This window comes from Balaenoptera acutorostrata, chromosome 2, assembly GCF_949987535.1.
Source record: "Balaenoptera acutorostrata chromosome 2, mBalAcu1.1, whole genome shotgun sequence".
In the NCBI taxonomy this organism is placed as follows: domain Eukaryota; kingdom Metazoa; phylum Chordata; class Mammalia; order Artiodactyla; family Balaenopteridae; genus Balaenoptera; species Balaenoptera acutorostrata.
This window is the reverse complement of record NC_080065.1, coordinates 167,394,443-167,410,450: the sequence shown is the minus strand read 5'-3', so window position 1 is coordinate 167,410,450 and position 16,008 is coordinate 167,394,443. Positions and strand designations below refer to the sequence as shown.

The 16,008-nt window shown below is 50.8% G+C and overlaps 1 protein-coding gene across 9 annotated transcripts in view; it reads right to left on the bottom strand.

Moving 5' to 3' along the window:
• RASGEF1C (RasGEF domain family member 1C) overlaps positions 1-16,008 on the bottom strand; it is a 145,126-nt gene that overhangs the window by 53,358 nt on the left and 75,760 nt on the right. For 8 of the 9 annotated variants that reach the window (XM_057541474.1, XM_057541476.1, XM_057541475.1 and 5 more), the window contains 5 exons: positions 15,741-15,863; positions 14,405-14,542; positions 7,549-7,749; positions 6,394-6,468; positions 916-1,005 (listed from right to left, as the gene is read on the bottom strand). In XM_057541474.1, the coding sequence (XP_057397457.1) occupies positions 916-1,005; positions 6,394-6,468; positions 7,549-7,749; positions 14,405-14,542; positions 15,741-15,863 (627 nt within the window). The remainder of the gene's footprint in view (positions 1-915; positions 1,006-6,393; positions 6,469-7,548; positions 7,750-14,404; positions 14,543-15,740; positions 15,864-16,008) is intronic. The other variant, XM_057541478.1, reaches the window with a different exon arrangement.

The following is a 16,008-nucleotide window of genomic DNA, read 5'->3' as shown; positions in this document are numbered from 1 at the left end:
GCTGTGCACCCAAAAACCCCTTCGGAGAGCTGCCCGCCTGAGGTCCTGCCCTGTCTTTCATGGGACAGCCCACACGGGGATGGGGATGGTGACCGAGCAAGGTGGGGGATCAGGGCCAACTACTAGGGTGGATGTGGGCACTCTGACAGGAAGCGCTGTCTCAGGCTGAGGTATCACAGATGAGCTTCTCCTTCTGAGCCTCTTCTCCTTTCTCGGTCGCAGACCCCTCATAAACACCTTACGCCCCAAGCTCTGTCTCAGCGTCTGCTTCCAGAGAGCCCACCCTGGCACATATGTTGCCTCCAATCTTCCCCTGAGACGGGGGGCCCTGGGCTTCACCTGACAGTGGGAAAATGGGTTTGGAAGACGGTTCCACTGCCATAAGGAAGGGAGGAGGGTGGGCAGGGTCTGGCTTGGCGGGGCTGAGACCCGGTGGCGAGCATGTCCAGCTGCCAGAGACCTGGACTTTAACGTGCAATCTCCCACTTCTTAAAGGTTAGATTATTTCTACCTCTAAGTCCTGAGTGAGCCAAATGGAATTCGGCTGCAGGCCAGGCCAGTCCGCCCCAGGCACAGGTGGAAGAAGCAGAGCCCGCCCCCCTCTCCCTCTGCAAGCATCTCTCTGACACCCTCTGTGACTGGCAGGTGGATCCACGCCAGGCAGGATCCATCGGCACGCCAGGATCCACCGCATCACTGGCCTGGCAGCTAAGACGGGGGTGTGCCAGGCTCTACCCAGAGGGGAGATATCACTGCAGGCAAGCTGGGTGACACCCGGTGTCCCAGTGAGTGACCAGCCTGGCCCTGGGCTTGGAGACAGGCTCATGATGCTCTTCTGGTTCCCTCCCAGGAAGCCTCCTTTCAAGCCCTGGCCGCCTTTGGCCATGCCAGGTCAGGCCCTGGCTTCCTACGCACCATGCAGATCTCAGTGGCCACGAGGTAGCACAATCTGTTGAACCATTTCACGTAAGCTTCCAGGTTGTTAGTCTTGTCACTGAAACAAGGCTAGGAAAGACACAAGGACCATGCTCAGGCTTTTTGTCAATAACTTTTTGAACACGAATAACTTTTTGAAGTCAGCCGTGATCATTATAGACAATCTGGGAAATGTCGAAACCTCAAAACCATCCACAGATACCTCAAAACCATCCACAAATACATGATTTGACATGTATCCTTCTAGTCTTTTTTTCTACACACTTAAAGACGTAACTTAATATGATATATGTATATCATATACCCCCACACACAATTAATCCTCATTATTCACAGATTTTGTGTTTGCGAATCTGTCTACTTCCTAAAATTTCATTTGTAACCCCCCAAATAACACTCATGTCACTTCTTGGTCATTTGTGGACATGTGCAGAGTGGCAAAACATTTGAGTCACCCAATGCACCTGTGCGTTCCCAGCTGAGGTTGAGCTGATGCCCTGACTTCTGGTTTCAGCTCCCATACTATAAACAAGTGTCCTTTTTGTAGTCTATTTAGTGTCTTTTTTTTTTTTTTGCATTGTTGTGCTTTTTCTTGGTGATTTCACTGTTTAAAGTGGTCCCAAGCACAGCGCTGCTGTGCTGTCTTGTGTTCCTAAACACATGAAGGCTGTGATGTGTCCTAAGGAAAAAAATATGTGTTAGATAAACTTTGTTCAGACGTGAGTCACAGTGCTGTTGGCACTGTTCAATGTTATTGAATCAACAATATATATTAAATAAGGTCTCATTAAACAGAAACACACATAAATCAAGGCTATATATTGACTGGTTGACGAAAATGTTGTGATGAAAGGCTTGCAAGGAACCTAACCCTATATTTTCCCCAGGAGTAATGGCTCAGTATTTGCTAATTCAGTGTTCACAACGACTATAGGATATAATGATGGTGAATAATGAGGACCAACCATATGTATTTATGTACGTATGTGTGTATGTATGTATGTATGTTTCTATCTCTATCTCTATATTCTATATATAGTCCCACATCTTCCCACATGAACCCTTTCATGTGCTATAAAATATTCTTTGGAAACTTAATTTTAAAAATTGATGTAGACTATTCCACTGTATAAGTGTACTACAATTTCAAAGAATCCAAAAGAAGTAAAGAAAGAAGGAAAAAGAAGCACAAGAGGTAAAGAAGACAGGGTACAACAGAAGACAGTAAAAACAAATCCATCTAGAGCAGTAATTACCCTGATATAGACCAGTCACTGTAATTTAAAAAAAATCCAGCCTCCTGCTATTTTCAAGAGATACACCCCAAACCCAAGGATATAAGTAAAAAAATTGAAAAATACACATGATATTTATGTGATATTTATCATCACATAGCTATATTAATATTAGGCAAAATAGACTTTAAGGCAAAAAAAGACTCCAAGGCAAGAAGCATTAGGAGAGTTTAAAGGGTAACTGCATAAGGATAAAAGTTTTGATTTATTGAGAATATGTCATGAATCTAAATTTGTCTGCACCTAATAGCATAGCTTCAAAATATGGAGGCAAAAATAATCCAGAAGGGTAAATTCCTTATAAGGAGGAAATTAAGAATACTTGTTCGTTAAAAGACACAGTAATGAGAACGAAAAGCAAAGCAACCAACTAGGAGAAGAAAATTTGCAGTACATCTAACTGACAAGGGATAATTAACTAGTACACATTTTAAAAACTCACACAGGGCTTCCCTGGTGGCGCAGTGGTTGAGAGTCTGCCTGCCAATGCAGGGGACGCGGGTTCGAGCCCTGGTCTGGGAAGATCCCACATGCCGCGGAGGAACTATGCCCGTGAGCCACAACTACTGAGCCTGCGCATCTGGAGCCTGTGCTCCGCAACAAGAGAGGCCGCGATAGTGAGAGGCCCGCGCATTGCGATGAAGAGTGGCCCCTGCTTGCCGCAGCTAGAGAAAGCCCTTGCACAGAAACGAAGACCCAACACAGCCAAAAATAAATAATAAATAAAAAAATTAAAAAAAAAAACAACTCACACAAAACTCTTAAAAATCCTTAAGAAAAAGACAAACCACCAATAGAAAACCGAACAAAAATCAGGGACAGGCATTTCATAGACGAGAAAACAAGAATGTCCGAAACACATGAAAAGATGCTCTATTTAACAGTTTGACAAAAATTAAAAAGCCTGACAATTTCAAGCGGCAGTGAGGTTGTGGAGCAAGAATAACTCCCTGCTGGCAGCGGAAATGGATACAGCCTCACCTGGCATCGCCTGGTAAGGTTGATCATATGCCCACCCCGTGACGGACACAATGATTCCCTTCATAGGTATGTATTAGAGCAACATCTCAAAGTGTTGTCCGTGGACTCCTGGGGGTCCCTGAGACCGTTTCAGGGGGTCCACAAGGGCAAACCTAATTTCATATTCATAGATTATTGCCTTTTCACCGTGTTGACGTTTGTACCAATGCATAATAGAATGATGGGTAAATTGCTGCCACCTTAGCCTGAATCGAGACAGAGGCACCAAATGACACCAGTGGCCATTGTGTTCTTCACTACCACACACTCACAGTAAAAGAAAAAAAGTGAGTGAGACTAAGAATGTCCTTGAGGACACAAAACTTTTCAGTTTTATTAAATCTCAACCCTTGAGTACATGTCTTTTTCATATTCTATGTGACAAAATGGGAGTGCAGTTGTCCCTCGGTATCCTTGGGGGAGTGGTTCCACCACCCCCCTCAGATACCAAAATCAGAGGATGCTCAAGTTCCGTATGTAAAATGGCGTAGTATTTGCATAAACCCATGCACATCCTCCTGTATACTTTAAATCATCTCTAGATTACTTATAATACCTAATACAATGTAAATACTATGTAAATAGCTGCTTGGGTGAGCAGCAAATTCAAGTTTTGCTGTTTAGAACTTTCTGGAATTTTAATTTTTTCTAGTATTTTTGACCTGAGGCTGGTGGAATCTGCAGTTGCAGAACCTACAGATATGAAGGGAGGACTGTAGACATAGGCACTTCTGCTGCACACAGAGTTTTGATGGTGGTCTTGCGGAAAAACACTGGTGTGATTGACTTGTGAGCTGAACTTTACTCATGGAGCACCATTTTTACCTGAAAGAAGGACTGACCCATTATGGTTACTCGGACTTCAGTATTTGGCTGATATTTCCTTGAAAATCAACAAAATGAGCCTGTAACTTCAAGGAAAACAACTGATAGTATTCATTGCCAAGGATAAAATTCAAGTTTTCAAGAGAAAATTGGGAACTTATAAAACATGTATCTGCCTCTGGAGCTTGACAGCTTCCCAATACTTAAGAACTTTTTGGGTGATATCAGTAGTGAATATATATAATGAATATCATTTTAAAATATCATATAATGAAGCATGCCAACATTCAGAAGGTCTGCTTGATTCAGTGAATCCATATTTTCCAAATGGACAATATATGTCACAAAATCCTGCATGGGCAAAAAGATCCATTCAAGATGCAAGATGGACCAATGAATTTTAAAGTGATAGGGTTTATTTTCAGATTCCAAATTGCAAATTGCAGCTGATCTTAAAAAATTACCCCTTGTTGAGTTTTAGTGTACTATCAAAGAAGAATATTCACAATTATCTGAAAAGGCTGTAATATACTCCTCTCTTTCCAACTACATATTTGTGTGAGGATGGATTTTCAATGAAAATAATGTTAGGTCAAGAGATTGAATGCAGAAGTAGATTAAGAGAATTCAACTGCCTTCTATTGTCAGTCATTAAAGAGATTTGTAAAAATACTGTAAAACAATATCACTCTTCTCGTTAATTTTTTTATTTTGGAAAATAGAGTTATTTTTCATAAAACCTTCATTAACATATAATGAGTTATGATTTTTGAATAAATAAATATTTTAAAAAGTTATTGGCTTTAATGGCTAATAGAATAAATACCGGTAGATATTATTAGTACATAATCAAAAGTTCTTTGGGGTCCTCCATAATTTTTAAGAGTAAAAAAGGCATCTTGAGACCAAAACATTTGAGAACTGATGCCCTAGAAAAAATGTACCCACGTACATTAGAAATGTGTAAGAATGTTCATAGCAGCAATATCTACAATAGCCAAGAGTCTGGAAATAACACAAAAATGTTCATCTACAGTAGAGTGGGTAAAGAAATGTCACGGGCAATCTTGATGTATTTCACAATAAAAAATAATACTTGGAAATGGCCAAAACCCCAAACAAAACAAAACAGAACAACAAACAACTCACTAAGAGTAGCAAAGTCTCCTTCCCACTCTTGCTCCCAGCTCCATGCTGGGCTCCCCAGAGTAACCAGTATTCCTAGAGATTGTCCACATGCATGTGCAAGGATATATGTATCATGTACCCTCCTATCTGTTGTTGTTACACAGATGGTCACATACTCTTTGCCACTGCTCTTCACTCTACTTTCTTCTCTCAACAATGGACCTTTGGTGATTATTCCATTCTTACAGTCGCTCTTACTCTAATAGTTGCATAGCATTCTATGTATGGATGTATTATAATGTTTAATCGAGTCCCTGTGGATGGTAAGGTAGTTTGCTTCCAGCCTTTGGTCATAAAGCACAGAAAGTTATCCACAATATCTTTGTGCATACATCTTTGTGTACATGTGTGTGTATATCGGCAGGGTAAATTGTTAGGTGTGGAAAGTTGGGATCTGGAGTGTATATTTCAAGTGTTGATGCTATTGCCATGCTGCTCTCCAAAGTGGCTGTGCCAATTTCACCCCTTACCAGCCGTGTATGAGATGGTCCCTTTCCCTGCACATACACACCCATAATGTTTAATCTTCGCTTATCCGAGAGGTGAAATGCAATTGCATATTTAGTTTGCTCTTCTTTTATTAGGTGCCAGGGCAGAAGACAGGATATTTCCAGTTCTGGTTCGGATTTAACTCCTTGATAAGCACCAGGCTAACTGCTGGTTGGGCTCTGGGAGAGAGGGGCAGGCTCTGAAATTCCACCTTCAGAGGGAAGAGCATGCCCTTAACTTCCTTGGGCAGCTTGCACCAGCCCGCGTTCCCCCGAGTGGACGCTAGAGGGCATCGGCGCCCACCGCAAAGCACCGGGAGGGCACATGGGGTCTTGGAGCGGGCCCCGTGCGAACCTCTACCCTCTAACCCACCCAGGGCTTCTGCTCCTCGACCGCCACTCCGCCCTCGCTGGGTGGGTGACCCGGCCAGGCTCATCCCGCCCTCCCAGGCTTCCCTGGGACTCAGGGCTGCTGGGGTGTGATGGCCTTGGGCTAGGGGCATGGGTGGAGTGGGCACGACCCCTCCAAGCCCATCTGCCCTTGGTCCCTCTGAAGTTGGCTCATCTGATGCTCCGGGGATCCCCAGAGGGACCGGTGAGTAGGGGTCATTGCTGGGACAGTCCGTCCAAGGGCCTTCTACCTTTGTGCTGGCCAGAGGGTCCTTGTTCACAAAAGCCTGGACAAACTCCTCAGGTCCAATGTGTCGTAGCCGTTCCTGCACCAGAGACAGAAAAGGAGTCGGGAAAAGGGGAAATGTATGGGGAAGGGATGCTCCCTGGGGGCCTGGCATGGGCACACCTGCCCTTCTCACCGGGCCTCTACAGCCCTGTTCTGGGTTGTCACAGAGCCCAGCACCATCTTGAAGGGGGCAGCCCCTCCTTTCCCATGCTCAGGGGCTGCTGTATTTCATGGGGGCAGGGGTCAATGTCTCCATAGGGAGTGCTTGTGGGGTGTGATACCTAGGAAACCAGGTTCGAAATCGGGTAATTGAAATGACCTGCTCCCTCCAGGGTAGGCCTGGTGGCTAAGAGCATGGGGTCTGGGTCAGAATTGAATCCTGGCTCTGTCCCTTCTGCTGTGTGACTTCTGGCAAGTCACTTAAACACTCTGGGCTTTAGCTTCCTCATCTGTGAAAAGAGAATAATAATAGCACCTATCTGGCAAGGTGGTGGGAAGATGAGATGGTGCATGTAAATCTTGAATATAATGCCTGGAAAGCAGTAAGGACGCCATAAATGATGGAGGTTTAAAAGAAAAGAACCCTTCTCCCCAGCTTCCCTTCTCTCTGGGCAGGCCCCTTTGGCCTCTGCATCTACAAGGAACCCAATATACTGGAGGTTAGGCCAGGGCATCCCTTTCACACACAGGAAGGCCTGTCTGCGCTTCTCTGGAAAGCTGGGGTGGGTACCATGTGACTGTGTGAGTCCTGGATGGGGAAAACCGAGGCCCGGGTGGGGAAGGCCCTAGATGTGGGAGGATCACACATCAGATGGTGTCAGAGCCAGGATCTGAACCTAGTTCCTCTGTCCCAGGCCTGGACTCTCAGGCAGGCCAGAGGTCAAAGTTGGGCAGGGCTGGTACCTCCAGCCTTCCTGTTCCTCGCCCCAGGTGTGGTGAGAGACTGCTCCAGAGTCAGGGTGCTCTGGAGATGCCTGGGTGGCCCTGATGTGATGGGCTCAGGCCCTGGGTTAGGCTGAGACCAGGTGGGGGACAAGATGTGGGGTGGGGGGATGGCCGGCTATTTTCAGCGTTCCAGGCTCTGGGTCTGAGTGGAGGGCGGTGTGGGCCTGCTCACCAGCTCCACGTGGGTCAGCTGCTGAGCCAGTGTGTAGGGGTCACTGCAGATGTTGAGGAGCTCCCTGTGGATAGAGGCTGGAGGCTTGTTCCTGTAGGAGACGGGCTTGTCAGTGCCCAGCAGGCTTTCCGGCCCCTGGCCCAGAGCCGCCAGCTTCTGGTGCAGAGCCTGCAGGAGCTGATGCATCCTCCTTCGGTATGCCTGGAGGTGGGTAGAGAGAGGGTGCTCAGGCCTGGAAACCTGTCTCCGCATATCTAATATCTGAGGCAGGCAGGCTCCCCAGCTGTCAGGGATGGGCTGCTCCTAGGTGTGCCTGCACCTCCCCCACCCTGAAACAGGACCCAAGCCAGGGCAGGCTGGGTTTGGGGCCTACAGTCAAGGCTGGCTGGGGAGAAGGCTGCAGGATCACCAGTGGGAGCCGAGAAGAGCACACATTAGGGAGGGTGGTTGTGTGCAAGCCCCCCACCAGCTGTCTGGGGAGAGGGGGCAGCGTGGGGTGGGGACTGCCAGGGAGTGGAGGGAGAGAGGAGGGAGATGTGGAATGGGCCCTGCCCTGGGCGCTAGTCTTTTGCTTGGCTTCAATGGGGGTCCCCTCCTGTCTCCCAGGCCTAGCTTAGAGAGGCTTTCCCTGACCAGCCTTGCTGTCCATCCTCTGCCCCTGGCACTCTGTCTCCAGCTCACCCTGTGTGACTTCCTTATGGGACCACTGCAGGAGATGATTGGGGTTGTTTACTCCCCTGCAGAATGACAGCTCGGCAGGGGCGGGGAAGTCCGCGTTAACCTCTCTGCGTCACAGCTCTGGGCATGCAGTGGACACTTGATAACCATTTACTGTACCGACAGAGCCCCTCACCATGCAGCTCAGATGCTCTGGGCTTGGTGCAGGGACCACCCACCCACCCTACGGGGAAACTGATTATTGCCCCTCAGAGACCCCTCTTTCCAAGGGAGGTGCATCAGACTAGCTGGGTTTACTGAGCAAGATGTCCACACATTCCCAAAGGTTTGGTCAGTAGCCAACAGAACAGGCCCCCAACTGGTCAGCAAATGGATCCCCCAGAGGTGGATTCAACCCCCTCGAGCCAGGAGCTGGCCTGGGAGTGGCAGTGGGCATCCGGGGCCTGGACTCCTGGCAACAGCAAGGTGTCAGGCAGACAGGTTCCCAGCAGGGCCTGGTCCCAGAGGCCTCAGAAGAAGGTTGTGGGTAGTCAGTACTGCCAGGTAATTTCAGATAGAAAAAGTGCACATCCTTCATGCACACAAACCCAGAGGCATTTTTTCAGGTGGGGCGTAGGGCGTAGGGCTTGCCTGGGGGACCTCAGTGTTTCCTCAAGTCTCTGATGGGGCTCAGAGGAGCACTGAGGTCCAGCATTGCTGGTGCCCAGAGCTCTGGTGACGGAGGTGGCATCCCAGCCCCTTATGAAAGTGCTTCTCTGTGGAGTGGCCAGGGCAGCTGTGGTAGAGCCCTCAGGACACAGGAAACCCAAACCCGAACCCAAACCCTAACACGAACCCTAACTCCCAGAGCTGTGGGGGGGCAGACCCAGAAGGCACCCATGGGTTAGCTGGGCAGTGTGTGGGTAAACTGAGGTCCAACTCTTCCCTTTGTCGCCAGTGGAAGGAACAACCCGTATCAGCTTTGCTGTATCCAAAAGTGTGGTCAGCACACATGCGGCCTCCCAGGTCTTCATCTGAGTGCCAGGAAGATAGTGAGTTAGGTCCAGCCAGAGCCAGCCCCGGTGACACAGTCACCGGTGATCCCCGACACCTCCACCAGCCCCCCACCTCTCTCTGCTACCCAGCCCAGGGGTGGCTACATTGGCTGTTGAGATCCCGCATTTCCCACTCAACCCTCCACCACCCCATCTGGCTCCCCTCCTGTCGCCAGACTAACTCTCACTGGCACCAAGGACCTCCTGTCATGAAAGCCAGGGGCTGTTTCTCGGGCAGCATCTGCCTCAGCTCCCCACTTTCTCCTGCCTTGGGCTGTTTGCAGGCTTGGCTGTCTGCACTGTGATTGCATGCTGGGTTCCTCCTGCCTCTGTCTATTCCTCTCTTCACCATCCTCTGTACTTCATTCCTGGGTTTTCTGGTTCATGTGCAGAGTGTCGTTCAGTATTCGTGTGCGGACAACCTTCTCCTCTGATCTCCAGAGCCATGTGGGCGAGGGGCCACCTGGACCTGATGCATGCAAGAAGTCATGCTCTCCTCCCCAGGGCTGCCTCTTCCACCTGCATCCCTGTCCGGTGAACGGAGCAGTGGCATCAGGCACCTGAACGTGGAGCCATCCTCAAACCACCTTCTCCCTCAGGCCCTCCAGGCCATCACCAACCCTCTTGATTTTGCTTTCTTCCATTTCCATGCTTGTCTTCCACCACAGTGTATGTGGTCCAGGCCATAGTCGTTTCCCTGGTGGCTGCAGTGGCCTCCTCAGTGGACCCCATGCATTCATGCCAGCCTCTCTCCATTCCACCCTGTAGCAAGAGTGTTCTGTTCAAAATGCACATTTGACCACTGCACCCTCCTTCCCTAAATTGCCTCCCTGCTTTTGCAAAGACAAAGAGCCTGACACGGCTTGGAGGCCCTGAGGTCAGCTCTGGCCATGCTTAATGGCCTCCGTGTAGCCCTTGCTCCTCTTTTCTGTGCTCCAGACACAGACCACTCCCCCATCCCTTTGACCCCTTGTTCCTCCTGCCCCATGACCCAGGCAGGACCTGTACAGCCTTCTCCCTCCGAGCTCTGTGCCCTTCCTTCACAGCCCTTGTCCAAGCCTCTCACTGGAGTACCAGCTCCATGAAGGCAACACTGGGTCACTCTTTGCTGGTCCCCAGCATGAACAGGAGGGGCCCACACATATTTGCTGATTAGATAAAACTGGCCTTCACCTGCTTCTAGTCAGTCGGCCTCTCCAAGGCAGACTTCAGAGCCCTACTGAAGTCAAGGATGCAGTGCGTCTGTGGCTACAGTTTGATAGAACCAGGCACTGGCCCTATTTTTAAAAAATATGCAGACAATTTAGCAGGACTTGTTTCTATTGAACCAATATTCACTCCAAACAATTGCCATTGCTTGCGTGCTAATTCATTTAAAAATTTTCCAATAGTGTTAACCTCAAGCTTATCTGTTGGTTTTTTCCTGAATCTTCTGTTCCCCCTCTGAATGTGGGGAAGGTATTTGACCTTCTCTTTGACCTCCCCTCATTCTCTCACTGATTTCTACACCTTGTGGACACAGTCTGGGAGATCTCAGTGAATCCGGGCAGGCCCAGGGACCTGCCGCTGAGAACGCCAGTGTGTTCCTTGTCAGGAGCCCACATGCGGAGCGCCAGGGTGCACCCAGCATGGCTCAGCTCCCCCCCAGTGGCTCGCCCGTGAGCTGGGAGGATGGGGGCTGGGCTGTTTTCTCTGTCATTCTCACAGAGCCGCCTGCTGCATGCACGGAGCCGGGTGTGAGTGTAGAGGTCGCCGTCCAAGGGTGGCCTGGGTGGTGGCCATGGGTCTCCAGGTGCCTCCAAGTTCTCTTGGACCGAGCATTTCATGATGAGGATCCATTTCCATCCAGACAAGTACGGGCCCTTGTTCTCTGAAGTTCCTGAAAGCTCCCACCTGAGCCAGCCCACGGCCAATGTCCAACGGGCTTAGCCCACCTGCACAGGAAGGAGTTCTGCACCCACTGCCAGCTCGTTCTCTGAGTCAGCTGGCCACCACCTGTGCCCTTGGCGGGAGCTCAGCCATTTGAGTGGGAATGCAAGGCCAGAGCGAGGAGGGAGGGCTGCCCGTACAGTCAGCCTCCTCTGGCCAGCCCAGTGGGTGTGGCCAAGGCACTGCTGTCCTCCTGTCCTGTCTCCCCCACCGGGGCTGTGACCCTCTAGGCCTTCCTGCGATCCCCCAGTCTCCCTCAGCCTCGGCATTGGCCTTCCTGAGCTGTAACTGCTGAGCGCAACCTACCAGGACGGGAGCCGAGGGTGGACGGAGCAGCACAGAACCGACAGTCATAGAGAATGGCCTTCCCAGAGCCGCTCCAGCCCCTTGTTCCCGGTTACTGAGAGGTGGTGGGGAGCACAGTGAGGACATGAGGCTTCCAGGAAGTGGCAGGGGGGCAGGAAGGAAGAGAAAGGTGTCACCTTCCACAGCCACTTGGATGGGGACGCCCCACTCCTTCCTGGCCCTGTACCACCTCCTCCACGTTCCCAAGCAACATTGTTCTCCTCACAGCCCTTTGAGGGAGGGCTTATCATCTTCCCTCTTACAGAAATTAATTTAAGGTCCAGAGAGGTTAAGTAACTTGCCCAAAGACACGCAGTTCTGAAAACACTTGGGCTCATCTCACTGTATTATGCACAACACTTTATATCATTTGATCCTATCTCTGTGTAAGAAATCTTTTACAAGATGATTCTGAAATGTTTTTGGAGCGAAAGATATAATGCTTATGATTTAAAAACATAATTTGGAGGGAGGGGAAGTGTGTGAGGGGATAGAAGAAACAAGTTTGGCAAAATGTTGATAACTGTTGAAGCTAGGCTGTGAGCACACAGGAGTTCATGGTTACTATTATCTATGTTTGTCTATGTTTGAAATGTTCCATAACAAAAGTTTCAAAAAAGTTGAAAATAATCCCCATGTGCCTGAATTTTGGAAAGAATTTGTTCCTCATCATAGCTCACATTTACCGAGTGCTGAAATACGAGCACACGTGACTTCAGGGCCTTTGCCGCAGACCTGTGTGGGTGGGAGCAGTTATCGTCTCCGTTTGACTGATGAAGAAACTGAAGTTCAGAGAGGGGAAGCACCTTGCCCAAAGTCACACAGCTGTGGTTTCTGAGCTGGGATCTGGGCTCAGAAGGTCTGACCCAGACCTCATGTTCTGAGTCCTGTGGGCCCGGTGGGGTACGGCAACTTGGGGATCACAAAGACACATGGGGCACCCCTGGCCTGAGCCTCGGTGGGTACATGGGGACTAGGGAATCCCAGGTCCAGTTCACACCACTCAGCACACCTAATTGGATTCCAAGGGAAGGAATGAGAAATGCCCTGAATGAGTTATTTCTGCTTTGAAAATCCACACCTGGTGGATGACTGCTTTCAGTAGCCCATTCATAGTTCTTGGTTGTATCTTATTTTCATCCACTGGGTAGTTGGAAAAGATTTCCTGGCACAGTCCTGACAGATTCTTGAGGGCTCAGTGAGGAGGCACTGCTTCTCAAGGAAACAAGCCCAGGACTTACACCCATCCCACGCCACCGTGGCCAGAATGGCAGGGTCTGCCTCTGAAATTGCTCTGCCAATGGCAGAGGCAGGCCTGATAAGGGCAGATAATCCATCTTGTCAATGGCTTAGACCTCACCTGCTTGAAGGCCTACTGTTGGGGGGGGGCGGGAGGGAGATAAAGCAGAGGACTGGGCTCTCATCCCACTACATACCCTCTGCTCCATCCATCCATCCATCCATCTACTGTCCCTGCAACCATCTATTTCCCACCCATCTGTTATTGCTCACCTCCCCTTTTATACAGTCACCCACCCACAGATCCATCAACTCACTTATCTATCCTTCCTCCCTCCATTCTAACATTTGCCCTCATCCATCCATTCATACATCCATCCACCATCCATCCACCATCAATCCACCATCCATCCCTTCATACATATACCCACCATCCATCCATCCACCCACCCATCCATCCATCCATCCACCATCCATCCATCCATCCACCCACCCACCTTCCCATCCATGTTCTCACCCACCCATCCATACCCACACATACCCATCCACCTACCCATTCACTCACCCTCCCATCCATCTAGTCATCCATCTACCCACTCATCTAGCTATCATTTCTACCTTTCTCCTCCACTTCTTTCCATCAATCTCTCCACATCCACTTACCCCATAAATCTCCCTGCCTACCCAACTGCCCAAACATCTTTCTTTCCCCCTCGACTCATCCATCAACGTAGCCAACTATGTACCAAGCCAGTCAGTCAGCATCTCCCCTTCCCGCTTCATCCTCCTGATCCACCCAGTCATTGAGCCTTCCCTGAGCCTCCTTTCTGCTGCAACCTAAGCCAAGTGTTATGATCCCCAGATGGATCAGGGGATGCAAAGGAGGAGGAAGAGATGACCCTCATGTCACCGAGCTCTCAGAACAACTAACTTGCTGGCTGTGTGAGATGACCTCAGGGCAGGGCATCCCTTTCTGAGCCTCAGTTAGGCCTTGGACTTTACAGTTTCCTGGTGCCCAGCCTGCCTTGGCAGTTCTCCTTTGCTCTGGCTGGCTCTGTGTTCAGACCCACTGTGGGGCATGTCACTAGCTCTCAGCTTGCCACATTCAGTCTCCTCCCAAGGCAAGCTACGTGCACTCCCCCTCAGTGTTCTCACCCTAATCCTGGGAGGTAAGGAGTAGGGAGTTTTGTTCCTCTTTCACCTTTAAGTGCCTTCCCCAGAGTAATGCAGCTGGGAGAGCAGGGTAGGGTGTGGGGCGCAGAGGCACCAGATGCCAGTACACTGGCTGCCTTCCAAGCTACTGGGGAAGAGGGTTCTGCCAGGCCATCCTAATGGGTCATTGACCAATGGCCCGACCACGCAGCCACAAGAGCCCTTCACTTGCCATCTGATGCCACTGATGAGAGCAGGACAGGAGAAAGGTCAAGAGACCAGGCCTGGAACCAGAGGCCTGCTCTCCCTGCCAGCTCTGCAGTGCCTGATTCTCTGATGGGGCAGAAAGGGGCTGATTTTAGAGGGGCTGCAGTGTGCTGGTGGGGAGATGAGGACCCTGAGGCCAGACCAGGAACAGGCTCAGATCTGGAGTGTGAGGGTGTAGACAAGGTGAAGAGAATCCCGCTTGGCTTGCCCACCTCGTCACAGGGGGCGATACGGCCCACCACGTCCTTCAGGTGACTGATGGTCGACTCCTCCTGGAAGTCCCGCGGGAACGTCTCTGTCCACTCGGCCAACAACTGGAGCAGTTTGGGGCCAAACTTCCGGACCTGGGCCTGTAAGGCAAGCCGAGGGTCGTCTGCATTTGGTGAGGGTTGCTTGGGAGGTGGGGGTCACAGCAGCCACTGTCTCAGCCACTCACTGTGCGTCTGGGCTGTCCGAGGGGCAGCAGCAATGGCCGAGGCGGGGTGGGTCTCGTGCCTTCTTTGCGCCAGGAGACAGAGACGGGACATGGGAATGGGGGCTGACCACAGCAGAGCAGAGGGGGACAGATACACGTTTGGAATGGGGGTCATCTCTTGTTTGTAACTGCCAGTCATCCCATCTCCCTTTCTGTGGTGACAGCATCTCAGTTTTCCTGTGGGGTCCCCCTCTCCATCCTTCTCAGCTGATCCTGACCCAGGGCTCCAAGAGTGGTCCCAGATCAGTGCTGGCCAATCAGGGCATGGCACACCCCCATCATGCACCGTGATTGGCTCACAGAGGGGCGTGTGGCCTAAGCTAAGCCAATGAGATCGGGGCTTTTATTTATCGGGATCCTCTTTCCACAGGATTGGGAAGGGTAGACCATGACCCTGGAGCCGCGGAAGCCACCAGTCACCGTGCAGAGAACCTGCCTGAGCAAGAGTGAGGCTGGCCCAGAGGAAAACAAAGCAAGGGGTCTTAGGGAGAAAGACCACGTTTTAATGGTGTTTGAGCCCCTGAAGCCAGTGGTAGCTTGAGACTTTGCAGTTACATGAGCCAGTAAAGTCCCTTTGCCTTAGGCCAGTTGAAACTGGGTTTCTATCACTGGACAGTGGAACCCTACTGATACATGTATAAATGGACAGTTGCAGCCCATGGGATATGGCGAGGGACAGAGGAAAGGATACGGGGAACCGAGGGAAGGCTGAGCCAACAGTGGACCCGCAGAAGAAGACAGGGTGGAACAGAGGGTGCTGGGGGCAGGGAGACCAGCAGGCACTGCAGGGCCATCCCAGGCCACAGATGGGGATCTACTCATGGGACTCTGGGGGCCCAGGTCCGGGCTGTGTGAGCTCAAGGGCTCCCCTAGGGCATTGGAAAACAGCACCGGGGTTAAAGGTTCTGACTCTGTCCCTTCTGGCTCTGGGCTTCAGACAAGTCAGAAACCCCTGTGGGCTCCTTGTCAGGAGAACGGGAGCAATCGCTGCCTCTCCAAGATGTTGATTCACAAGTGCATGTCAGGGGAGAGCCAGTACACTCGGGGGTCCCCGGCCCTGCCCTGCCTCTCACCTTGTCCAGCACTGGCTTGTCCAGCTGCTGCTGCTCGATGCACAAGTGGCAGACCCGGGCCAGGAGCTCCCGGGGCTCGATGAAGAGGCGGGAGCTCAGCAGGAAGGTAAAGATGTAGGCTTTCTGGGGGGGATACGGGAGAAAGGCAGCATGTGCTCACAAGGGCATGGAAGGACGTGCCTCCCAGCCTACTCCACCCCCAGGCCCAGCCAGCCCCAGCTCTGCTGTCTCCCACATGCCTGGTGGAAGACAGCCCAGTCTGCTACCC